At 47.2% G+C, this 26,906-nt stretch overlaps 1 protein-coding gene across 7 annotated transcripts in view; it reads left to right on the top strand.

Annotated features, from left to right (window-relative positions):
* LOC119203416 (zinc finger protein 521-like) overlaps window positions 1-26,502 on the top strand; it is an 84,073-nt gene extending 57,571 nt beyond the window's left edge. For all 7 annotated transcript variants that reach the window (XM_037457178.2, XM_037457177.2, XM_037457172.2 and 4 more), the window contains 3 exons: window positions 10,114-10,245; window positions 15,644-15,759; window positions 26,102-26,502. In XM_037457178.2, coding sequence (XP_037313075.2) covers window positions 10,114-10,245; window positions 15,644-15,759; window positions 26,102-26,131 — 278 coding nt within the window. In that variant the 3' untranslated portion in view covers window positions 26,132-26,502. The remainder of the gene's footprint in view (window positions 1-10,113; window positions 10,246-15,643; window positions 15,760-26,101) is intronic.
* Window positions 26,503-26,906: the final 404 nt, after the last annotated feature.

Raw genomic sequence — 26,906 nt, 5'->3', positions numbered from 1 at the left:
AGGTGTTGTCACAAGCTCACAGGTTCCTGCTGTTTGTGTGCACCTGAGGGAAATGGCGCCTTCTCACCCCTTCCGTCTCCACCTTCCTTGTTGTTGTTTTTTAAACTTATTTTTTTGTGTTTAGTTGTTATCGCTTTTATTGCGGCTAAGATTCTCAGCATGGCTGTTTTTTTGGGGGGGGAGGGGGTGGCGGGGGGGTTGACAGAGGGGGTCGGTCGTTGTAGTCAGAGTTAAATTTAGAGGAGTTGCTTTCTGTGCGACTTGGAGACATGTCATCTCGTGGAAGCGGTGGGGAGTCTGTCAGTCAGAGCCATGGTGTGTTTTAATCATCTCTGTCCCACTTGGAGGAGCGCTGACGGTTAGAGTGAGGGTTCCCTCCCCTGGACAATACCAGTATGCTAGAATCTCATGCGCTCTGATGTCAGACGTAGCATCCAGTTAAGAAACATGAGACGTTTCTTCCTCAAGTTAATCCTGCAAATTCAATGGGGGAATCAAGCGATGTCTGGTGAATTTGAAGACGTATCACAAGTGCGTTTGAAGGTTTTTCTGTTGTGATCTTTCAAAAGATATGACAGCTGCAAGGAGATTGGCAACAAAATAGCAGGAGTTTGTCACTACAATAAGAAAATGAAGCTGATAGAATAATCAAAACCCACGACATCTTAGAAGCTTAATGAGCGAGGGCTCCCCCCAAGCGAGCAATAATAATAGCGTTTTGTAATTCTATAGCCCTTTTGATAATACTCCAAGGAATTTTAAATAGACGTTTCTTTGAAAAGCAAAGTAGGCTAGACTGCAAATTATATTTTTCATAATGCGGAAATGATGACAGCAGGTTTGTCGCTGACAGTGAATGTGCGCCTATTTAGGTATTAAAAGTATACATATATATATATATATATATATATATATATATATATATATATATATATATATGCAAATATTTTGAACTATACATCTAAATCACAATGTCCTTTCAGTAATTGTATCCGGAGTGAGATTTACATTTAATGCTCACCCGAGTGACGTGCGCCACCAAATTGAGCTTTAAACAGAAGTACTTAGCAAAATATTCCTACAAGCCCCCAAGCAATTAGTCCAGCTGCCTGCCTTTGTCTACCTGCCCATTGTGTCCTTTGTAAAAACCATTCTCTTACACCTCCTCTTACTCCATCCTTCGAGACGCCATTGGAAATCCAGGGCTCTGGGTTGAGCCCACAGTTGGTCTAAGTGTAATAAAATGTGTGCCATGTCACTGGCTCTCTCTCCCTCTGGCTCCCCCTGCCTTTGACAGCAGGGCCTCAGCGGCTTCTTCTGCTGTGATCTTTAGCCCCTCCAGGTCCCGTTGACTATTTCAGGACGTCCCTGCAAATTCTGGGTGGACTCAACCATCCACGCATGCTTCAGAGCGTCGAGAGTGGAGGAAAAACAGACCGATAGAAGGAACGCCTCGAACATCTCAACCAGCCCTCTGGGAAATCCTCCCGTGATGCCTGGCCGCAACACAAATACAGAAGAAACAAACAGAATAGCCTCTACACTGGTGGTGTTTATTAGTTCTACATTGGGCTTATGGAAGTTGAAGTCTGCAGTGCTTACTAGACACTAGCTATTTATTTCTTTTTTTTTACCCTGCGGTTTAGACATAACTGAAACTATGGCAACCAAAGTCAGGGGCGGTTTCTGCAAAAAGGACCCAAGCTGAGCCCATCCAGATGATGCACATTTAAATTTGAACATATATTGACTCGGGTTTCTAGTATCTATCTTTTTTATTGTTTTATCATGAATTCAATCTTTATGCAGATGAGTGCAAACAGATCACGCGTGGAACACTTACCTCGCCTTACGTGTGTGCGTGTGCATGTCGATGAGGCCTGTGGATGTTTATGGGAACGCGCCACTCTGCGCAGACGCCCCCCTCCCTCTACGCGTGCACGTCTGTGCGCGCGGACGTGTGTCTGTGCATGGATATCGCAGCTTGCAGAGAGCGTGTGCATGTCCACTATATTAGACCGAGCGAGCGAGGGGCGCCTCAGCATGTGTGTGCCGCTGTCTGTTCAGAGCTCTCGGCGCCAGCAGGGAGCGCCATTCCAATTTACCCATCAGCCACGGAGGTGGGGGGTAAGAGCGCGGGGCATCGCTGTCGGAGATTTCACATTCGAGGGACGAGATTACCAGTCAGGGGACCCCTGTGTGGAGGTGATGAGGGAGGGAGACTGCAGGGGCACAGCGAGGGGTGTTTGGGACGGCTGGGGGACGGAGGGGTGCTGAGAGGAGGGAAGGGGGGAAGGGGGAGGGGGGGGGGCGGTGCGTAGCTGCCAAGCTGCACATCTGTTTGACACCAGGCGCTGTGGTATGGCAGTCAGGGGCTGTTCGTCCTCATTCACATCTCCTCGCTCTCTCGTTTGTTGTAAGGGTCTGGACGCCTCGATTTGAGGTTCTTGCAAAGCTGTGCTGTGGAGAAAATCTGAAGACAAAGGATCCAAGATTCTAACTTTTAAAAACGTGAAAATGATTCATCCGGCCATCTTGTCCTGTTTGTTATCACTCTACGTGCCGTAAACACGTGCACGGGAAGGAGCACAAATCACGGCCTTGTAAAATCATCAAGAATAGTTACCTCAGACCCAGTTTACTGTGTGCCGGGCTCACTCGGCCCACTCAGCCTGTGTTTGAGTGCCGGCCAAGTCAGCCGTGGCTGCTCCAGAGGCCCCCGGAGCCTCTTGGGGAGACGGGACATTCCAAATAGCATAACTCATTCTTTACACGCTCACAGCCGCCATTAGTTAATTATATGCAGGTGTTTTCCTTTCTCCGTTTTTTTTTTTTTTTGTAGATCTAATAAAAATGTAACCATAAGTACATAAAGCCAAATAGACGAGGTAAAGGAAGGGGGAAACATTGTAGAGGAAGTGGTTGAATGTGCTGTGTGAAGCAAATTATTGCCCCCATGTAGATTCATCAGTTCTCCCTGCTGGATTAAGGAAGGGCCTTTCTAATGAAGTTCGCCCCGTCAAAATGGAGGGACTAATTCTGATTTAGCTGAGGTAATGAACTTCCCCTCTCCTAGTGAGAGCAGCACCATGGGGCGAGCAGAGAGGGGTGGTGGTGTAAGGGGGAGTGGGGGGGGGGGGGTGAAGGGGAGGTCTTGGCACGGGAGAAAAGGAGAGCAGGAGAGAGCGAGGGATTGAGGCAAGACGAAGACCAGACAAGGGAGGGACGTGGAGCGAGGACAGAAAGATGGAAGGTAGACGGGAGGCTGAGAGAAGGAGAAAAAAATTATGCAAAACGCCTGTCTCGTATTTGCTGAGATGTATTAAATTTCCAGCGCGGGTGCCTGTGTTATATAAAATTATGCTAATGCCTCGTGGCCCGCTGCGAATGGCGGCTTGCTGGTCCTGAGCATGCGTGGCTGGCCGCTACACGGAGCGCACTCAGTGGGACTCAGCTTTTCTATTAAGGAAAACCTCTAGACACCTGATGATGAATTCTCTCTCACCAAATGTTCCCCCTTTTTTTGTGTCGAAAAATATGAGCGCTTTTCTAAATGACTTTGGAGGGCCCGGCATGGCACTCGGCGGCCTGCGTCGAGCAGGGAGGGGGGGGGGGTCCCTCTGCAGCAGGCTAAGGGAGTCAATTAAGGCGAGCACTGATAATTATAAGCCGGTAGAACGCAGGGGCTGGCTAATTGTACAGTGTTCCGTGCCGTGAGCCCAGCCGAGGGGCCTCTCTCCTCTTTCCACCGTTCCTTTGTGTGGACCGCAGACCCCATAGAGCAACGTACCTCAGCCCAACAATGCCACAGTGCGGCCGGCGGGAAAAAGCCATGCATGTGCCCGTAATTAACTTTTGGCATTCAGGCCATTCACTCTTTTGAGAGCTGAAAGATATTCTGCTCGGAATCACACCTCACTTCTTGCCTCCTCTTGCCGTAGAGTCTTTTTTGCCCATTTCGCTCTTTCTGAACTCGCAACTGTGATTAAGCACAAGAATCTTGGAAAGTTAGGGCAGAGACACTTGACCTTTAATTCCTATTAAAAAGAAAAAGAGCAGCAATTTAGAATAGGCATGTATAAAGTAAATTGGAGCATTTCAGTGGCGAATGGTGTTTTTGTGGCTGCAGGGGGTCCGGCGCTCCCATGCAATCCATCTCAGCAGCCTGCACTGTTTGTCCCCGACGGACCTCCGTACCTGCCTGCAGCTGCGGCGCCTACACATCATTCGTTAACAAGTATTCGGCTCTTGCCTTTGTTGTGAATTTCTCCCTTCTCTCTTTTTTTTTTTTTCTTCTTCTGCCTCTGTGACCTACACGCTGTTCATTTGACCGAGTTTTAGCCATTGTGCATTTTAGCTGTGAGCATAGCTGGTAATGTGGTCCAGGCAAAACACAAAATGGCAGAGCCTCCTTGAAAGCATACAGTGGGCCTGCTGAAACGCAAACACCAGCTTCATCTGGCTCCACCAGCTTGTTTCCCTCCAGGAGGCTGCGCGGTGAGACATTATATTCAGAGCGGTTTTCAGATCTCAAAATGCATTCATGCACAAATCTGGAAAATAGGCCTTTTGGCGATTTTTTTTAAAAAGCTTTGTAGGGCTAACTTGTGTGTTTTTCTTATTTCTCTACAGCATTTGAGTGACACTGAAGTAGATGTAACAGTGATATGAAAGAAAATAAACATTAGTTCCTCTAAGCCACTGTTTGCCGTGCCGCCTTGATGCAGTTGAGTCATAAAAGCTTGCGATGACCTAACGCGAGCCGCGCATAGAGAAACACAAAGCAGAGCATGATTTTCACTCCCAGTGTGCCCATAGTTTTTGTCCGTATGCAAGTCAACAGGTTTTCCACAGGAAACACCTTGATGTGTCAACCGAACACAAGTGTTAACACAAGCTTTTGGACTGACGAAGTAAAATGGTTACTTACTTACTGATAAATTACACAACTGATAAATGTTTCTATCCATATATAAATAGATCCATTAGTGTTAAATGTTATGGGTCTTGATCCTTGTACTATATGGAATTAGGGATGCATAACATTAATATGTGTAAATGAGGCATCATACATTTCAACACAAAATAATTTCACATAATAATAATGCACCTTAAAGCTGTGCCTTTTGTTTCTGCTCTCTCTAATATTCATGGTTCAACAGTGACTTTTGGCCATAGTTTCTTTATTTCCTGCTACAGAGTATCGCTCTAGACACATGCACAGGGGCTCTTGGCAAGGAACTCGAGTGGAAATGTCTGCTCGGTGCGTTTATGTTAGGGAGGAGCAGTGTCCTTGTGTTTTTGTCCCTCGTGTTTGTTTTTTTTTTAACTCCAAAAGGTGTTCTAGTCCGCTAAACCTTTTGTAACATCCACTCAAGCGTTGCGCATGTTTATCTCAACACAAAACCTGTCACTTTGGTGTTCCCACCTCTGGCCCGGCAGCCAGGGGAGCTGTGAGGCGGCTAATGTAGGCGCAGAGTGGCTGATCCTAGCCGCAGCCTAGCCCCTGCTCTGATTAGCACCTGCAACGAGCTGCCATGCCTCAGAGGCGACATGTTCCCCCCAGAATCCTTTGCGCTTGCTGCGCGAGGGCGTCACCACGACCTGCATGTCCCAGCCAACACCTCGCCCCCTCCTTATGCCTCTGGAGGCCGGAGCGCTGCATCGGGTATGCACAGGGCGTGGGACCGCGACACCAGGGGCGCGATGCCTCTCTTGGCTCTCTCTCCTCTTGCAGACACAGAAGGGCTTTTTATGCACGCCCACTCCCCCACAGGCCAACTGAGGCAAGGCTCCCTCCATCATGCGGCATCTCTTTGATTTCATCAGCTAGCACTTGACCGCATTTGCATCGCGGTTGGTGCAAAACATGAAGTCGTTGATAGAACGGGGTGAATTTTCAAGGTGCTATGATTAAATATTGTACTTTAATGTTGACATTTTGCACTTGATTCACTCTGTCATTCTCAAACCGTGGAGGCAGGAAATAGATATTAGCTGTGTTACCCCCAGGCGCCAGTTCTCCAATCAGCTTTGGTCTGGAGGGAGTCCCTCCCTCTGCGCTCCCACCTACCACCTTCCCGCCCCCATCTGCAGCATTCTCCAGGCCTTAATGGGTGTTGTAGTACTTTTGAAATGAGTTTGTTCCTCATGAGCAGTGCTTCTACCTCAAGAGAGCGCACCACACGGAGGTGGAGTCAATTTGTATTCACCCATAATTCCCTGGGCCTTAATCACTCTGATTTTCCCCCCATTATCTGTTAATGGATAGTTCCCGTGGAGAGAAGAGAGGAGTAAAACCACCTACTGTTTACAGGCCTGAAGCTGTCTACTCTGCTACCATCCACAATCCCGTAGTGGGTTGGATATACGGCAACGAGTCCGCGGAAAGCCAAATCTTCTCGGTTTATTAACATGCAAACATCCAACATCAGGCGGATTTTTGTGAAACAGATGGTACGGAAAGGAAAGCAAACTCTAAAGGGGAAATTCCTCATAAACAAGATTGCTCAAAGCAGGTCTTTTTTTTTACTGCATGGCGCGGTTTGGCGGTTTAGAAACTTTGTATTCTATTGACCCATCAGTTCGACTGGGCCAACTTTGATTATGATGGCAGTTCTGTCTCCAGCTTTTCCAAAACAACCCATTAAATAAGCCCACTAAATATTCTCAATTTGTCCTCCACTTGTTTTTTCATTACTTTCAGCAAAGAAGTGCCTTGATTGATGTTCTTAATATCATTTGTTAGTGTGCTGCTTTCGCGACACAAAGCAGCATGGGTCCCTCTCACAGTGAGCTTCAGAGAACCATTCACCAGGCCCCAGAGGGGAGTGTAAATTTGAGTATCACATTTTTTTCTCTTCCAAAGCCAAATGCTAAAAGTGATCCTGAATTCCCCTCCAATTCAAATTGCTCCTCAGCAGACATGTTTAAATAGAGTAAGGGGCAGTGTTGGCAGGGAGGGGGGGGGGGTGGAATCATCTGAGGGACCGTTTTTAATTAAGCAATGCCCTGCGTTATACTTAACTACACACTATTATCAGAAAGTTACACTGCCTTTAGTTACTTTAGTTCCATCTTGTACTTACGCTCATCTGGCGCCTCTGCATTCACCCAAACCACGACGTCTCTATCATCTTCACCAACGCCTTAGTGAATACCTTAAAGAAACACCATTCAACATGCTGTAGATGTGTCGTTGTTACATAAAGGGTACACTAAACCATGCAAGCCAAACCCCCGCGTCCCAAACAACCTTCAACAGCACATGAACTTCAGCCCGGATTAGATAAAAGTAAACAGCACAGAGAAATAAAGACCACCCTTTTTGAGAGTCGTTTCTTTTTTTTTTTTCCCCTCTCTTCCTCTTCTGTCCTCCACGTGGGAGAGATATTAGGCGTTTGTGTTTTAAGGAGCTGTGAAATACATAAACCATGAGCCACAGGAACGCGAGGCCCTGTGGATATGCAGATGGGCTTACTTTGCTGGTGTCAGGGATGCTTAGAAGGAGCAGGCACAGGAGCAGCTCACATCTGAAGGCTTTTCTTACGAGTGGAGAGGGACAGGGTGGTGGCAGCGGAGAACACTCGGGGGACTCGGAAAACAGAGAGCTGCAGGAGGGAGCGAGACAGAGATGAGGATGGAGAGAGAGAGACAGTCCCATGGGGCCCTGTAACTATATCCAGAGTGTGCTCAGTGCATAGAAAAGGGGTGAGGGTGGGACCATGCAGGGCCGTGCTGATTGGGCAGCCCCGGAGAAGGGCTGGTGGAATGACAGGAAGTGACCTCAGCCCAATGAGGCGGCATGTAGGGGTGATTGAGCTGACTTCCTCCCCTGGCTCTCACTAAGAATCAGGCTGCCAGCTTGTTACACTGCCGAATAGAATCCCAGCTTACTCAAAACATCTCAGAGTCAGAACCTGCTGTCTCACCCTCTTTTCTCTTTCAATCTGTCTCCATCTTTATTTGCAACACTCGTTGAGTTTTGGTTTGTTTATGTGCATGATTGTTGAACTTTGTACTCAGATTTAATCAAATTACTAGTCATGTCACTAGTCAACAATTTTTTAGAATGATAAAAAATGAAATCCAATTCCAACAGTAAATTAATCCTTGTAACAAGAACTGTATGTTTAGCGAAAGAAATCATTTTGCACCATGCTTTACACCAAACGGGCATTAATCCACAAAACATTATCCTGAACAAATTCAGGATTTATTCCAATAAACTATTTGTTGCTGACTTGTTTTAAATGTGTACTTCTTTAGTAAGAATGAATGAGCTCAGGCCCAACAGCCAAATCCATGGAAGAAAGTAGAGCTGGACTAACACATTCTTTTTTGGCAATAAGAGAAATACAAATTAAAACCAGCCTTGTTCTTCAAATTGAAACCCACTTTGTACATCTCGTCACCATTTCCCTTTGGTGCACCTGCTCACAGGCATAAACACACACATGCATGCACACTAGGTCAGTCAGCCAGGTGCAGAGTTATCTGCATAATGAAGCAGGCCAGGTCTCCAACGGGACAGCTTTGTGCACGGGGGGTTCAAATGAGGTCTGTGCATATGGCAGAAGAACAGATCTAAGGCCTTAAAGGGTACAACCTCGCACAAATAAGCAACCTGAATGGGGATCAAAGATTGCAGTGATCCCGTTGCACGGCTACGTGGACGCACCCCCCCCTCTGCTGATGCCTGCTGCTACGGACGCACATGTGGGCCTCAGAATATCTTCATCTGTCAAATGCATAATCACAGAACACATCATCAACTCCGTCTCTTTCTACTTTGAGCCGCTTTGATCGGCTTCTACCTTTTACTAGATCGCCATGAGGGAAATATGTCTGTCAGCTTCTTCTGGTGCTTACAAACTGTTTGTTTTTATGCAGTAGACACCGGCTCATGCAGCATGCAAGGCCATATGTCAGTGTTGTTGAGCAAAAGATTTTAAAAGGACATGTGGTAATATGTTAAGAGAGAATGCTTGGAATTTACACAATGTTTCTTTTGGCGCTGCAGGAGACGTTTCCATTCCTCTCTCATGGAGGAAATGTTCTGGGTTGCTGAGTTTGTCACTAGACATACAGACTTGTTGTGAGGGATTCATGACAGACCTGATCATTTTGGTCCTGGAAAAAGCCTGAATCGCCCTTTGCGGGTTACAATTGAATTGAAGCGCACTGCTTTTCAACACACAATTGCCTAAATGGCTTAACCCCATACTTGGATCGCTCCGGAGTTTGTGCCCGGCGTGGCTACCGAGGTGGATTGTGTACTCGTGCCTCTAGTGACCAGTGCCCCCCCCCCCCCCTCCCCCTCATGTAGTAGCGGGCCTAACGTCCGCGTTGGCAGGAGTTTGATAGAGCACAGTGGAAGAGCGTACGCGCCTTTTATTGACGCACTGGAGATGGGCAGCTGAACCGGGAAGCCTGAGTCGGCAGAATGTTTGTGCTGCAAACGAGTGTGAGTGTGTCCACAGTTTGAAACGACATTTATTGTGGCGGTGCGATGTTTGGATTGATGTGTAGGGAATTCTAACGCTAGGCGGATAAACTGGGAATCTGTTGTGCTCTTGCATCGCTGTATTAAAAAGGTTGGCCGGGGGAGGATGTCGGAGGAGAGCTGTTTTGATGCCTCGGCAGTCAATGGATGTCCACTGGAGACATAATAAGATCATTTGGTGACATAGAACAACGGATACGTAAACACCACTGCACATCTGAAATGAGACTATTTAACTGTTCCTTCTCTGTTTATTTTTGATTCACCTTTCAACGCACAAATTATTTGATGTTGTGTTCCTTCAAAATCTGTTTCCTTTTTCAGACACTATAAATACATTTTGCATGTAATTTACTCAAAAATATGTTCAAAGTGCAAGGCTCCAGCTGGTCATCTAATTCATGCCTGATGGGAGCAGATCACACTTAATATTGTTTCCTGTCTCATGGAAATCACAGACAGGCGCCTTTAAAACACATTTGTTGATTTATAATGTCATGTGCAAGGAGTCAAGAAAAGAAAACAAGGCAGACCAAGACCTCTGCCACGCTTTGCTTATTTTCCCTCTCATGATGTTCTTTGTGTTTTTTGTTCTTTCTCCTCTGCAGAGGAAGGATTGAACCATGAATGCAAGCTCTGTAGTCAGTCATTCGACTCACCAGCGAAGCTTCAATGCCACCTGATTGAGCACAGCTTCGAGGGCATGGGAGGAACCTTCAAGTGTCCGGTCTGCTTTACAGGTATGCATTGCGTGTGTCTGTGTGGATCCCAATGTGCTGATATAAAGATCACAAAGGTGGAGTCGTCTTTATTTCATTTATATTCTTAAAATGCAAAGCTTTTCATTTCCCAGTGAAAAGGCAAATGGCTTCTAAATGAGTTTGGAAAAAGTCAAGCAAGCGGGTCGGCTAAAGCGGAGAACAGTTTGCTGCATGTGGCTTTTTATTTAGTCAAATTGCCTCCAAATCAAGGCCAAAGAAGTGTCATGAGGTGAGAGGAGGGGGGTGGGGGGGTTTGGGGGTTTGGGGGAGGGGAGACAGTGTGAGCGGAGGGGAAATGGGGGGGTACGGAGGAGATAGGAAAGGAAAGGAGATGTGTTAATTGTGGATGTCAGTGGTGCTGATAGCTGTAATGATCTCATCTGTCTCTGTGCGTGGAGGTGGAAGGACCGGACTCCTCCTGAGAGGATAGCGCCCTCCTTCAGTGTCAACAGGGTTAACTATCTCTATAATGAAATCTGCAAAGTCGTTAACTTCAGCTCTTCACTCTTTCTCCCTTCTCAGCTCTTTACTCTCGCTCACCCTTTTTGAGTCCTCAGCTCATTTCCCCCCTTTTTGCACACAGACAATTAACATCATTAGCTCCCGTTTTGTATTTGGCTTTAAATGTATTTCTATACATTTCTCACCTCACCTTCATCCACCTCACAGCTCCGTCTCTCTTTCTCTCCCCTCCCGCTACTCTTCTTCTCTCATGGCTGTTTGGGCCTTATCTCTCTTTTAGCAGGCGCCTATTGATATATCCCCACCCTAAGCCCCCCCCCCCCCCTCCTCCCCTCACAGGGGTCTAGGCATTTAATATCCAGAGCATGCCTCCTTCATCTGAGCCTTCATTTTCCACCGCCGGCTTTGACAGACAGGTCTCCCCCCCCCCCATCTCCCTCCGCGTCCATATCGATCACGGCGCATGAGAGAGAGAGGGGGGGGGGGGGGGATGCTGGGAGGAGGGAATGACAGAGTGCACCCTCAGGACTGTGGTCGCAGAGCACACAGACAGATGGGCGAAGCCCCCCCGATGGTGGGGAGTGTGGACGGACTGAAAGGCCTCCCTCTGTTGGGGATGCACAGGACGGCCAGAATGGAGTCAGAGCACTGGGAGGAAAAGGAGGAAGTGACAGCTGTCCGTGAAAATATTTCTCCAAGTTGAGCCCGGCGGAAAGTGAAGAGATTTTTATAGTATAGTATTAGATAAATGTGTGTATTTTCTTACTATCGGTTTATGCAGCAGAAGTATTCGAAGCTGTTAACTAAGTTGGATTTTTGAAGCATGATTAACGTCTTATGCTTAGGTACATCTCAGCACAGAGTTAATATTTGGGAAAGATTCTCGTCCCAGATAAATGTTTCAAAAGTCAACAGTGCACAAGACAGGATGTGTTCATTTATTCACATTACTTTGAAACCACAATCTTTGATTTACCTTAACCTTAGTATTAACTCCATATGAACCAAACCACACCGGGCATTCAGGAAGTGAACCCCTGGCTTCCCTTAAAAGTAATTTATTGTCTAATCATTTCTAGAGGATAGGTTTGGAGGCTAAACGTGTAAATGCATGCGTGTCATTGCACACAATCACTCTCCAAATATATATCTAAAGGTTTCAACAATGAGTCACATTATATTTCTTTCATTCTTCTGAAACCTTTATTTACAGATTAAAAGGATGTCTATTACAGGCGTAATCAGTCAAACCATAAAAGCCAAACTTTGCTTTCATTGAGCTCAGATTTGCAAGGTTACACTTAGTTCAAAAAAAAAATCTTTCCCGCTCGATGGCCGTGTTTTGGTTTGATCCACCCGCCACGACCCCAAAAACTCCCTGGGAGGCCGGGAGTGATTGTCATTCTTTGACACACCTGATTATCCTCAAGCTGCACCGAAGGGAGCGCAGAGAGAGGAAAAACCATCCCACTAAACAGACCAGAGGAAAAAGAATGGGGAAAAGTAAATCGTAGTTGGTAGATGACGGGAGACAAAATAGAGGAGAAAAGGAGACAAAACTTGGAGGAAGCTGAGAGGGTTGCAACTGGCAAGTTTGGATGTGAGATGAAAGAGGGGAATAGAAGGAGGAAAAGAGAACTGTGTAGGGAAGGGAGGGTAAATGGAGAGAGGTCCATAAGCCCCTGGATGATGAGAGGGAGGCTGACTCTCCCAGGACAGATTTGACAGGTTTCAGAAGTGGGGGAGCCTGCAGCTAGAAGTGTCTGCCTGCACCCTCAGGAGCGTTGGTGAGGGCTGGTGTGGAAATTGTGATTGGGAATATGTGCTTAAGACAAACAAAACAGAAGAAAGTGTGCCTGATGAAAGTGTGTGTGTGTGTGTGTGTGTGTGTGTGTGTCTGCGTGTGTGTACACATTTCCTTTACCTGTGTCACAGCGGGAAGTACAAACTGGAAAAAACTACAGGATGCAAATCCGCCATAGTCTCAACAAATACAGTAGTTTAATTGGCTTTTTGTTTAGCTGCTGCCCTCGTTCCGCTAGTGCGAGATGTTAGCATTGCGACACCTTGTACCCATCCAAAAATATGACACAGCTCAGCACCGTCCCAGAACTAGTAGCTAAGAGCTCAGAGCCTCGAATCAACTTCCACAGTCGACATGTTTGCGGCGCCTTAGAACACTTGGATCAGCCTCTGCATTGTGAACTCTTGGATTAAGCAGAAACGAACACATGTAGGCTAGACGAATAAATAAATGAAAAGGAGAAAGGGGGGGGGCGGGGGGTGAACTTTTTTTCCCTGCCTGCACAAACAGCTTAGTATTGGTGCAGTGCAGCCTGCAGAGAGCACCACCCTGCCAAAATAAAGATGAGCTGGGGCCTGTAGTAAAGGAGACGTCTGCCATGGGCGGCCCCCGAGATCTAATCAGAGGGCTTAATATCCCCCACAGCGAGGAGACCTTGGCCCCTCAGCCCCCTCAGCCCTGACACCCCCGACGCCCAACCCGGCTCAGCGCTCCGCTCTGGCTCCACGGCCAACAAACTCCACAAAGTTCTCTCCCTCCCTCTCTTATTCTCTCTCATTCTCAGCAGGGACAGACACAATGGCCAGCCACTGATCCTGTTTGGATGTGGTTTTGGATTATCCCCCCCCCCCCCCCCCCCCACCCCCACCCCTCCCATTTCTGTCTGTCCTCATTTTAACCCTCCAGGACAACTTTCTCCTTGCAATGAGGATTTGCCTTGGTTTGTTCCAAATGTGACCCATGCTGCAGAATTCCAACGAGACCTCCTGCCATTGTCCGTCTCAGCCTATCCCTTTATTAGTTGTTGCATGCTAATTTGATGATGAAGACAAAGAAAGAGTCTTCATTCAAATTTGTAGGTAAATGGCTACCACAGGACATCTTAGCATGCATTGTTATCATTCATAAATATAACCGAAGGCTGGAATAATTGAAGTATATGAATAAACTAAACAGTAATTTAGCTTCCAATTACATTTTTGTTTTTAATGTCAGAAGTCCATTTTGTATTTATTGTTCTTACAGGCAACTTGTAAGTGGCAACAGTGCCATTTGACGTCCTGGCCCTTTTAAATCAGCTGCCATCATCCACTTGCATAAGAATGAATGCAGAGCCATAAATTGCTAAATGCATGGCTGATTAAATGTGTCTCTTACTGGAGCTGGAGCAGATATACACGTAAACAGTGAGCATTAGCCAACTTGACGTCTCTGTTCTGTTTGGCCCTATTGTACAGTATTAAAAGGCCCCCCAAGTCTCGAATCCATTTTTATTTTTGCTGTATTGACTTTTTCCTCCGCTTGCCAAAGACATAATGAAGGCTTCCTGCAGCTGCTGTGACCTGCGTTGTACAGTATATGCAGACAAATCGCAGCTACAGAAAAAGGCCATTGTTCATCAGCGCATTTTGTCCTCGAGAGCATGTATTCCCCACGAAGAAAATTGTCATCGTTTTTAGGGCATAAAAGAGGCACAAGTGTGCATGACAGCCCCGGACTTAACCTGGAGCGGCGAGATTTTGTAGCGGACTGTGAAAGCTCCCGATTTATCCGCAATCATGTATCTTCCTGTCGTTGTGGTCATTAGTTTTTCCGAAATGGACCACGGAGCTGTTGTTTGTTCATTAGAGGACGTTTGTTCCTTTTCTGGTAAACATGCCGCCATTTTGCAGGGACAGCTGTCGCCCAGGCATTAGCAGTCTGGAGGCGGCGCCGCCGCCGCCGCACGGCTGCTTTGAATCCAAACTTTTATTTCCCAGGTCAGGAGTGTGACATTCAATGAAGCCGAGTGCGTCTCAAGTGTACGCGGCTCAATAATTAATAAGCGCTCTCCCAGGTGAGCTCAAATTGGGACACGTTAATGTTGCAGAGGCCCCGCCACAGGGCTGCAGCGACCCCAAAGCCATCTCTCCGACAGACACCTCACCTTTTGTGGCTGTGCCTTTCACCCCCCCCCCCCCCCCCCCCCCTGCTCTCCTTGTGGCCCCACGGTGCATGAATTAGAAGAAAAGTTATTTTGAGCTGTGAGAAATTCAAATGAAGCCCCCACATGCTAACTTTTCCAGAGCATCCAGACCTTTGAGATTAGACAGCCGTCCTTAAAGCACAAGGGTCTGGGATAACAAACAGCATGTTTGAAGTGCTCCTTGGAGGATGCAGAGACACACACACACACACACACCCACGATTCACACAATTGCCTCCCCCTTAGCATTCCAGCTTGGACTATGGCTTAATTAAAACACAAATGCAGGGTATATGTTTTAAGTTCCAGTGTGTTTATATGATGGTAAATGTAGACTCAGCCTGCATGAATAAGTAGTGCAGCATCATGAATATTTATATTGTAAATATAATTAGCGACGTCGACTAATAGAGGCCATGTTTTGCACTTGAAGCCATGCCAATTTTTTTCCGTGGTTGTTTATTTTCTGGCTTGTTGTCCCCACTGTAGTGCTAAATAAAGAGCATCGTTATTACCCAAACATTATGCATTCGCCAGCTCTAGTGCCATAAATTTGACCAATTTTGCTACACCGGTTAACATCTCAATTGTTCTGTTCCTTTTTTTTTCCATCATACAGCTCGTAACAATGTTTTTGCCTATTGTCGTTAATGCATTCATTTGTTTGTAATTAAGTCATTTTACTTGCCATTTGACACAGTAATTTTCAATCCGGCGGATGCAATTATTACAGTGCCTTTGTTCCCTTAAGGCAGACTACAGCGCTGTTAGTGCTCTAACTTAGTCATTTGTCAACAGTAGGAAGCAAGGCAAGTGGGCATCTTACAATGACTTTTGTTTTTGAAATGCATTAATCAGTTATTACCACATTCACATATTCCTTCCCCCCTCTGCCTTTGTGTCTCCTCTCTTTTGCGTGTGAGCAGTGTTCGTCCAGGCCAATAAGCTCCAGCAGCACATCTTCTCTGCCCACGGTCAGGAGGATAAGATCTACGACTGCTCGCAGTGCCCCCAGAAGTTCTTCTTCCAGACGGAGTTACAGGTGAGCCTCCGGGCTGGCGCTTCTGCTCAAAGGGCCACAGGCAGGAGCCGGGCCGACTAATCACACATGACAGCTTAACAAACACTAAACACCGCTCGCTCCACTCCGGCTGTCCCCTCCATCCCGGCTGGGGTGAGAGACTCAGAAGGAATTATTTCAGTCCGTTTCCAAAACTCATTTGTGATGTGCAGATATGATTTGATTTGCTTATTAGACCAGCAGAGCACTAAAATATCTGGAATTAGAGGATTAGTGCAATGCTCGTTTTTGAAGAGGTAATTACATGCAGTGCAGAGGCAAAAACACAGTTGAGTCAATATGCCTGCATCTCCCCTCCTAATCACAGAGGAGGCCTCATGGCTAAATATGAGCTTTGTCCTCCGGGAGATCGTATCTGCCCTTCAACAAAGTTAGTAGTTGGACTTATGAACTGGCAGCGTTAGAGCGATAATCCATTTTCTAGCAATCTTTTTCTCAGGTCCTCGGAGGAGCTGAAAAAATGAAACAGACCGTATTATGTTATTTCACAGTGGTGGTGTTTTCAAGCAGCTCGGTTTTGTTTTGGGGATTATCTGCCTCACACATGGCACACTTCTCATATCCAGAACCTTTTTTCTATTAGCTTTTGAAACTGAATGATTAAAAAATGAGTAGCCTATAACAAGAGTGTTCGCTCCAATCACTGAAATTGTTCTTAATTTGCCTCAAAGCACAGAGAGAGAAATCCAAAGCTCCTGACCTCATCCTCCACGTATATTTATCTGAAAGTCGGATTAGCAGCACAGTGCATTAGCAAGTAGCCCGAGGAAGCATCCAGGGCCTGGTTGCCCATCGATCGGCAACGATTTTCATATTGAGATTCAGGTTGTAAACATAGAGGCGCGTGTCTGCCAGGAGGAAGGTGAAGTTGATCATTATCTGCCGGTCACTCGAGCCCCGCAACTGTGAATAAAACAAGTGGAAGGTTATTTGTCGAGCTTCGTGCTCCACCCAATCGGGCCAACATGGAGTCTTTTCATTAATGCCAAGGCCTATCACATTTTCCTCCCTGATTGGTATGCATGTTCTCTATACAGCAAGAGGCGCTGCAGGTGCCTGTAATCCGTCTAACCTGGGAAAGTTTTCATACTTTTCTCTTTTGTTCGGGCCCTTTCTTCGAAAAAGAAGTGATCCCCACCTCGTGGAGGTGTTGTTTCATGCGGGATTAAATTGCCTTAAGCCTTACCCCTTGTGAAAAGACCAGAGTAGAACATGAAATACTTTTGGAACTTTATTGTGAAACGGGGGCTAATATAAGGGAGAAGGACTGATCTTTTAAGGGTTAGCTTGATTGCACACTCACACTGTCTCTAACACAGATGTTGCTCCCTTAGATGCGCGCACAGAGTCACACAGAAAAACTCATGTTCTTCACCTTGAGATGCAACTCCCGAGCTCGGCGGATGTCAGATCCGCCCCTTGCACTGCCGATAGCTGAGCAGTGCAGGTTTGAGTCACACTTTTTAGTGGTCGTTCGTACGCGGCTCATCTTTTCTCGCGTGCGTCACACTTCAAAATGCCGTTTGTCAGTCCGTCTGAGGTGGAGCTGTCTCCCAGCAGCGCGAGGACTGGAAGCTCTCCCCCTTTCTCCCGGGTCTTGGGTTTGGAGTTTCTCCCCATTTCTCGCTGACACTCTGGCCCACTCGCAAGGCGGGCCTGGGCTCCTCATCTCTCACAGTAGTCGGAGGGGTCAAAGGGCCAACGCAAGCTGGGAGAAGGAGCGGCGAGAGGGAGAGCTGCCACGGCAGGTAAAGCCAAGCAGGAAGGATATTTTATTAATTTGCTGCTGAGATCCTGAAACAGACCAAAGGCTGTGACAGGTATCCAGTGCACCGCTCCGCGTCCTCCCCCACTGCCTCCCCCCGTGAACTCTACCCTGCGAGGGGCTAGCCAATTTTCGCCAGCCTGTCGAGATGGATGATGGGAGCGCATCCGTCTAATCAGCCCTCCCAGGACCCCCCGCCCAGCCGCCGCCCCCCCTCAGACTGGCCAGATTGACCGACTCCTGGGCCTGTGTGCCCCAGAATCCTGATTCCAAAGGAGAATAATCTCTCTTGCTCTCCCTCTTTACTCTTTCACAGGTAAAAAAAAAATAAAAAATGAAAACCCACTGAGATGCAGAGACCACCATTCCCCTCGAAAAACTCCCAAGGAATCCCCTCCACCATCACGCACACTTCTGCAGCCTCCACCCTGCGCATCCCCCTCCCTCACCCTATTAAAATATGGAGCGAGGTGTAGATATTTCATGAGGTGCTGATGGGTAGGCCAAGCTGGCTGGCTGTGAAGCGCTCTCTCTGACCCTCAACTGCATGGCCACCCCTTGAGCGACTAGGAAACATGGTTTCACTGCACCCTTCACGGATATTTTACAATTTCCATATGATCAGATTTAAAAGCTAATCAGTGAGAAATGTCGCTGGGTTTCATCATTGTGCATATTGCAGTGTGAAACATTTGCGATGGCTTCAGCGTAATGCAGTTGCTTTTGAAACAGTGAATGGACCTGAGACACTGACGATGCTGCTCGGCTGGATTAATTAACCCGCTTCATTAACTGATCGGTGTGCAGTATTAGCCGCAGCTTAAATCTGACATTTCTCCGAGGTGAGTTCTTTTGTGAAGACACACGCGAGTTCAGCTCCTCCAGAGAAGCGGGTGTACTGGCGAGCTCTCCCAGTGATTCCAGTTCGTCCAAAGAGAAGCCAATGAGATGGAACTAACACACCAGTGAAGATGACATTCTCCGCGCGAGATTCCCTCGATCCTTCTGACACGGCCCGTCCTTTCTACTTTTATTTTTTTTTCCTCTCAATCGTCCAATTTCATTATCATTGCTTGGAAGCGACGCGAGATTGTGAGTCCTGTGTTAAGTCTCGCAGCGCTTTGACGGAGGAGTGGAAGGACTCGCGTACCGCATTACTTCCCCCTCTGCACCAGACGCCCGCAGGACACATACCTTAATTGGCGTGTCTTTTTAAAAGGATTCCTTCAAAGACAATCTAAAGCGCCGTGGCCTTAATGAGCGCTGAAAGTGACAAGAGCACATCTGCATCATGTTCTACTTCCCCACACAAATGAGATTCTCCTCTCCCCGCGTGATAGCCATTATTGCCAAGCTGTGACCAGTTCCACTGTTTTAATTAAGCATATTTATAGGCTTCGTGCTCGCCAGGTGTAAACAACCGTGCATGTCATGATGGCCGTCTAAGAAAAGAAGAGTTCAGCATTTGGGATGTGCAAACACAGAGAAGGGAAGGAGTTGGGGAGAGAAAGCTATAGAAAAAAACAACTGTATCAAGCGTGTTAAATGCATTCAAGGTGTGCAGTGTGTAGTGCTTTTATATTATAATGTATAGAATAACTGTAATGAATCTATAAATGATCCATAAAACTATGTTTTAGGCCTTTTTGCCTCCCTTTTCACAAAGTCTTAAGAACAGCACTTCTTCTTCCGCCTAGAGAGCTTATTTCCCAAGAAGTTTTTTCTTATTTCTACTTTTCATGAATTTTAAATATGCCCCCAAAAACGCCGCAGCTGCCCCACGTCCCAAAAGTGTGGCACAAAGGCAAAGCTTCGTGTGATTGTCCCTAAGCGGCTCTCAAACACCCCGTTTTCTCAGAATATCTGGATCTGCCAACTGTGACAGCTCTTTATGCTTTTGAAAGTTGCATACATATATTTTTTTTCCTTTTATATGACAACTTGTTTTCTTCTTTATCACCCCAGGTGCTCAGAAATCTGTCACCATTTCAAAAAAGTTGCGCTCCAAAATAAAAGAACAATGAATTAAGAAAAAAGAAAGACAAACAGCTGCTTGTGAGGCGCCATCATTAATATTTAAGCATATTTATAATTGTGTACAACACTGTACACACTGTAAATGGGGACATAAACACCCTTAGATGCCGAGTGATGTATCACACTAGTGGTGTTCTAGTTTTGTAGGTGGATCAGAATTAGACAGCATGACAGACCTAATGATCCTGGGAGGATATTCTCTTTCTCAGTGTGTGTATACGTCTGTGTGCGTGCTGTATGTATTTGTCTTTGTTTCTGTCTCTCCCCGGGTATGATATGTGCATGCAAACACATTGTCTGGAGGGAGACATGACAAAAAACTCCCAGAAGCCTTTGAGCTGTTCTTTTTTTTTCTTTTTCCTGTGTTGCACCACTGGGGAAAGTTAAATCCAAACAAAGAGGAGACGCTTGGTGTGCTGTGCTAGAATCCATCACCGGATCTCTCCCTCAAACATGTCTCCTTTACTTTTCTTAGTTGACTCTTTCAGTAACTTTGATAAATGCCATTTTGAGCGCTTCTCAGGAAATTCTACTGCAGGTTTAATTTGCCGCCTGTAGTGATTTGATTTTCAAATGCTTATTGTGCTGTTGATGTTAACAAAATGCAGCAGAGGCCAAAATAAACAGCATGAACAACAATTGTTCCCTCCACAAACTTCACATTGGCACGTCGAGCCACCAAAGTGATTTGTCTCTTCAGCTGTCGAAAAAGGAGGTTGAAATGATTCCTGCCAATTAAAAGCCAATGCTCTGATGCGCTGCCCCATTTTGCACATGGGAAAACACGTGGGTGCAGATCGACTCTCGCCCTCCGGACGAGGTGTGGAAATGCGGCAGAAAATGTAGTCCTCAGAAATGTCCGCATTCGTGAAGTGGCATATCAAGCAGCACAGGAGAAGGGGGGGGGGGGGGGGGGGGGGTAGGGGGGGGGGGGGGGGGGGGGGGGGGGGTAGGGGGGGGGGGTAGGGGGGGGGGTGGGCAGACGCTCTGTAACATCCCCAGTCAAAGTCTGTCTCTGACTGAAGTGGTTAAATGTGAGAGTAATTGTGTTTTGTTTCTGGGACTGACATGTGGAACCCCATGGACCCCATCTCCCTCCCAGTGACAGGCAGAGATCCTCCCCCCTCGCTCTGTCTAATTAGAGGATGTAGCCCAGGGCTCATGTCCCAGGAAGACCCATCCCCCTCCCAAGATGGCTCCCTTAAGAAGGCCCTTAATTGGGTTCTTTAGTCATAGTCTTCATTTTGGCTGGAAAGGCATCTGTGTGCCGCTATCACCTCCGACTACGCTTTGTATCGCTCTCCAGTGTTGTTGTTTTTTCCCCTACCTCTCTTTCTCTCTGCCTCCCTCTTGCTGGCCCTCACTCTATTGCTTTCCCTCTCTCCCCCTCTCCCTGTGTCCCACTCTCTCCTCACTTAATGAGGCCCCATAATAACACAGCGGTTGTGCAGTTGTTTTGCTACCTCAGTCAAACAGCAGGATCACTGCATAGTGTGTTTCTAGTACCATTCACTTGTCTACTTAGACAGGGTAATGAGTATCATTTGGAGCTACAAAGCACCAACCCACAAAAAGGGTGGTCCGTCATCTCCGGTTACACCTCAGAAGCATTCGGTCGGGTTAGTTGGACATTGAAAATCAAAGCATTTCGAGCGCCGTGGATGTAAATATTTATTTTTACAAGCATTCAGACACACATGGAAGACCTTTGAAATGCGGTGCCGTTGTCAGCTCCACCCGGGCCCAGTGCCGCTACTGTATGACCACGACTCCCCGGGGCGCCTCACTTCAAACAAGTCCGCCTGTTACCAAGGAGACCGGGCCGGTTGTGGCACAACAGTGTTTGGGGGTCAACCCTCCCCACGGCCTGATAAGTGATGACTGTGAACGCCAACTGCTGCGTTATTTATTTATTTATTTATTTGATTGTGTTCTTCATTGGCTGAACTCGCCAGCAGTAAGCCTGGCCTGAGGTCAAAGCAGGGAAGGATTACTCCCTCAGTGGACCGGTCAACAGTAGGGAATGCACAAAGGGAGGACCGAGTCAATACTGGGCTGAGTTCAACACACCATTAAAGATCAAGGCAGAATGCAGCACTCTTGTCTTTCTCCACAACAGTTTTGAGCGATAACAAAAAAAAGGTTCACAAAATGAAGCGCGACACAACAGGGTCAGTGCTGTCCGTCCTTCAATCATTACCCAGACGTGCGTTATCTCAAATATCTCAAAAAGTCTTTTCTTTGCTTTAAGTGACCCTGCAGTTTGGATCCTCAAAGACAGACCTTGGGTCTTTTGTTTTAGTGTCATTTGATGCCATTCTTTTTTGCGTTAATTAAATTCCTGAGTGATGACTACGCCTATGCACAGGTCTCGGTGGTTTTGCGCACACTCCCCGCGCTCCAGATGTTGCTACGCAGAATTACCGTATGTCAGCTGCACAGGGCTGGAGGACGAGACTGTTAATCAGAGCTTAGAGGGGCTGTTTACAGTTTTTGACTGTTCCTTCACATTTTTGATTATGGATAAACTAAATAAGACACTTGAGCCTCGGGGGTTAAAATAAATGTGCTTCCCTGTTCTAATTAAATAGTGTCTTTAATGAGGGCCTTTTCTGTAACTAAGACCTACTTGACTCACGTCTCCGCTTTAGTGTGACGAGCACGTCACGAGACTCAAAAAAATGAAAAATAATAATCAAGCAAATAATCTAGTTTAGTACTTGTGTAAATCTCAAAGACATTTTGGGTTTCTTCGAACCGGAAGACTTCATTTTTCCTGTAAATTGTCTTGTCCTAAATCGTTAACGTTGACCCTTTGGAACAACCTGAGCCAATTTCTTTAAATTTTGCACAAGCGTCCACTTGGACAATGAAAAGATGTCGGTTGGTCAATGGTCAAATGTGCATTAAATTCTCATGAAAGCTACACATCAGGAACTCCTTGGGAAAAGGTTTTTTCCATATGGAGGCATACAACTTTGGGGTGGTAATTCTAGTTTTTTATTACTGAACATTATACCAAAATACGAGCCCAGTCTAATGCCCACGTTGTTAAATACTCAACTACTTCTGATGTGAACTCATTCAAGACACTATGAAATGCTCAAAGCAAACGCTGCGGCCATCTACTCACGTAGGGAAGGATAATGAGAGAATGAGAAATTGAGGAATACGTAACTTGGTAAATTCGGTGGGCAGCTCCACACTTGTGTAAAGTGCACACTGCTTTGTTTGCCAGAGATGCCCTGAAAAGGCCAAGGCTTAAAAAGTCGTTACTGCTCACTCGATAAAGCCACGGCTTAATGTTACAAGCTGCAACACCAGGTAGGAGAGCGGACGCGGTGTAGCCTGCTTGACATGTGCTCTGCGGGTCTTAACATGGTCCTAATCAAACATTGTTAGCTGGCGTTTAGGCTTCACATCTCTCTGTGATGTCAGACAATGGGAAGATTGTCTTTAATGCAGCGGGATCAGATGAAAGGGAGGATGTGTGTTAGTTCGCTGGACTTCCCTCGCGGAGCTGATGCAAGAGATGCACCTCTGTTGCCTCACTGGAGACCGGGTGCTATCGATGGAGAGCAGAGCCGCGGCGAACGGCACAAAGAATGATTAGTTAATAAATCGACTCCCCGGCCTCTCTGCTCGTCCCCATAACTTTACTGTTTTCTTTCTCCCCATCTGCGGCGTGTGTTAAATTCTTAAGACATGTTGCACCTGTTTGCATGAGTACACAAGACCCCTGCCGGATATTCCCCCTCCTCTCCCACTACCCCTGAGGGCGTTGCAACGGGGTGATGTAATCAGATGAAAGTGGTGGTTCTAGCGGTGGCACGGAGCGGATGAGAGAGTAGGAGAGAAGGAGGAGGCTCGCTCCGAGCCAGTGCAGCCAGTCTTTTCGAGGGGGGGGAAACCATTATTGATCAGAGCAAAATTTAATTTAGTGGAGAATTGACTGCTGTGGTTCACCTGAGCACTGCTGCTAACTGGGCCCTGCAGCGTGGCCGTGTGGCCAGCAGGTGGCTGAAAGGATCGGGGAGGAGATTAAGGGTTGGATAGAAGGGAAGGAAATGGATGATAAGAAGAATGGCAGAGTTTCTGGGGGAATAGGGTGGCAGAAGGAGGGAGTTAGGACAAGAGCTAAAAGGCTTAATGGAAGGCATTTAATCCTAAATTGCCAGGATTCTGGAGTGACACCATTAGTGACATCCTCCTCGATGGGGCAGGTCTGAATAAGGGATTTTCATATTGAATTTTTGTGTACTGTCAGTATTTGACTTATACAGCGGTTTCTCCCATGCAGAGATACTTGAAGAACTTGACATGGGTGAAGACAGGAAAGTGAATTCCCCCACCACCACCACCACCACCACCCTTTCACCCTCCATACTCATACACAGAACAGTTTATAGCTACACTGCAGAGTTTAGTATCCACAGAGATAAAGGTATCAGTATCATCTTTTAAGGTTTTTTTCCCCCCTGTATTTTTCCTCTATTTCCCTTTAGTCTGCATGGCTGCCACAGCCACTGAAGTCGTTTAACACCGTCCTTGAGAAAGCCCTCAGTGAGAAAACTCCTGGCATGTTTAAGGAAAAGGTAGAATACAGTGCGTGTCAGACAGAGCTGGGACATGCAGAGGGGAGAGCCATTCCCCAGAGGGGTTATTTTCCCCTCTAATAGCTGTTACGAGCCCTACATTATATCCAAGGAGCTACGTTCCTTTGGGGTCCACAGACACGCACACACACACACACACACACACACAAACCGACAGAGACGCACTGGCACACTCACACAAAGGCATGCACACTCAGTTGAGCAGAATTTTCCTCTCTCTGTTTCTGTCTCTTTCACACACACACACACACACGCTCATAGTCCTAGCCGCTTTGCTCTCCTCGTGTCAATATCCTGCCATTTGAAGTCACGTACTGCAGGGGCTTCTGGGAGTCGCCGAGGAGCCGGGCTGACGGGTAATGGGCCGCATTCATTAATAAGGTTGCCGTGCTCCTGTCCCTCCTCGGCAACACCAAGGATGTCTTCACCGGGGGGGGGGGGGGTGGAGTGTGAGGAGGGGGGAAGTGGCGAGGTGGGTAGAGCGAGAGAAAGAGTGTCCCGTGGGGAGCTTCCTCCCAGACTCACTTAAAGGAGCTTTATTTCAGCAAGAGAGAAGAGCGGGAAGCAGAGGAGCTGTCCGGGGCCGCCTTAAAAAAAGAAGGGAAAAAAAAGGGAGAGCAGGGCCCAGGCGAGCCACGCTAACTCTTACAGGGGTCACACTCCTGCTCCCCCGTCAAACAGCTTATTACCCCACCTGTCGGGAGGTAATCGCCCCAGCTGAAAGGAAAGCTGTCGAGGTGTTTAAATGCTTTATATGGAGGCAGCTGAAAGGGTAAAGAGGGAAGCAATGAATGCAAGGCGAGGGGGACGGGAAGAGGGGGGAGGCTAATAGTCGTCTCCTGGAACCGCCCGAGGGATTCTGCACCAGCCGGACGGAAGGTGACTGCTTTGGTAAACCTTCTCTCTGAGGTTGCAGTAATCATTTTAGATCACGTCCCTCTCCCTGCCTTATTTCAAAAGCCAGTTTAGCAATAAAAATGTCTTTTCACATGCTTCTGCACTTAATCGTGGGCCCGCGTGCGGGACAAAATGCACGTGTGCGCTGAGGTGGGAGTCTTATTTGTGCATGCATGCGTGCTGATGACTCTGTGACAGGTGTGTATAGTCCATGCCAGTTTAGGGAGTCCGAGGCCGTGTTTTAAACAGAGCGCAGCAAGTGGGGCATGTAGTTTGCATTAAAGGGATTAGCAGTCACTTCAAAAGATGACCTGGATTCAGCCCACCAGGGACACCAGTTACACACCCCCTGGTCCACACTCCCTTTAAAGAACCTGGCACAGCTGCCCCACTACAACCACTCTCGACGGCCTGTGTGTGCGCCTGCATCAATTTGGGAGATACAGCAAAACAGAGCGGTATTGTCAGCTTGTGATCCCGTTGTGGTGAATTGTGCACCGTTTGCACAGCTGCTCAGGATCAAAGCGACCTCACCCGCACACAAGGTATCTCCTGGCTACTTTACTCCACACTGTACATTTACAGCATGGATGATGGAGGATGATGTTGCATCAAGTGTGCCAGTGTCTTGTTACGGAGCCTTTGGTCGCGAGGCAAGGTTTCCTGCGATGCACCGGTGGTGTTTGCGTGAGACCCCGACTTAACTTTGCTTAATCTCTAAATGCTATTGATCCACACAGGTTTGACTCCTGTGATTGGAGTTAATTGGATCTGAATGATGAGAGCCGAAGGATGAAGTTGTTCAAACGTCAAGATAATCCTAAGAGCTTGTCGATCATACCATTTGAAACATATTTCTAGATCTAGATAATTATTGTCCTCGTTATGGAAGATGAAAAATGTCCTTTTTAATGGAAGGGAAGGAAGCTAAAAGGTTCATTTGTATGTGATCATAATGTCTCCCCTGTTCATTTCTGTGTCCTTGCAGAACCACGCCTTGACTCAGCACAGCAGCTAACATGGCAAAGATCAGCGCCGTGGCCAAGAACAAGGATCACATGACCCAGAAAATAACGTCTGGCCGCCAATTACTATCAGTGCAGTTTCCCGCTGACAGTCTCGCACTGAACTTTCGGTTCAGTTTCACCACAAGGAACCATGCCGCAGCAAGAAAAAAGACAAAGGCAAAGAAAAGAAAAAAGAAAAGGGGAAAGAACATAAAAGAGCCCTATCTGTTCTTTACTTACCAATATTTTAAAAATAGAGAAAAAGCCAACTTGTTTGTACATAGAATTCTTCATGTGTTGCTTAACTACAGCTATATTGCAATCTTATACAGTATTTGCCAATGTACAGTTACACATGTCTGTCCGAAAAAAAAAGAGAAAGGGGGGGGGGGGCGGGGTGTGCGGGGGGGGGGGGGGGGGGTAAGGGGGTGTCATTGATGAGTCCCGACCAGTTGTTTAAAGGAGAAACAGGGTGCCACCCAGAGCGCAGGAGGCTGCAGGAGCCGGCGAGCGTTGCGAGGACGACTCTCTCTTCCCGGGCGCCTCTCCTCCTGCGGAGTGCGTCGCCGTGTCCCGACATGGTCAATCCTTACGGGGGGGGCTCCATTCACCAGCACGGGCTGAGATCTGGTCCATGTGTCGTAACGCGGCTGCCAGAGGACCTGGCTGAGAACGGCGGTGCGTCTAATCTGCACCGCCTGCGCTGGAGTTCAGATGAAAGGAGGGGGGGAAGAAAAGAAAAACGGAGAGAAATAACAACACAGTGAACATAAAAACAGGACAGGA

Source organism: Pungitius pungitius, chromosome 15 (assembly GCF_949316345.1).
Source record: "Pungitius pungitius chromosome 15, fPunPun2.1, whole genome shotgun sequence".
NCBI classification, from domain to species: Eukaryota; Metazoa; Chordata; class Actinopteri; order Perciformes; family Gasterosteidae; genus Pungitius; species Pungitius pungitius.
This window is presented reverse-complemented; position numbering and strand designations above follow the sequence as displayed.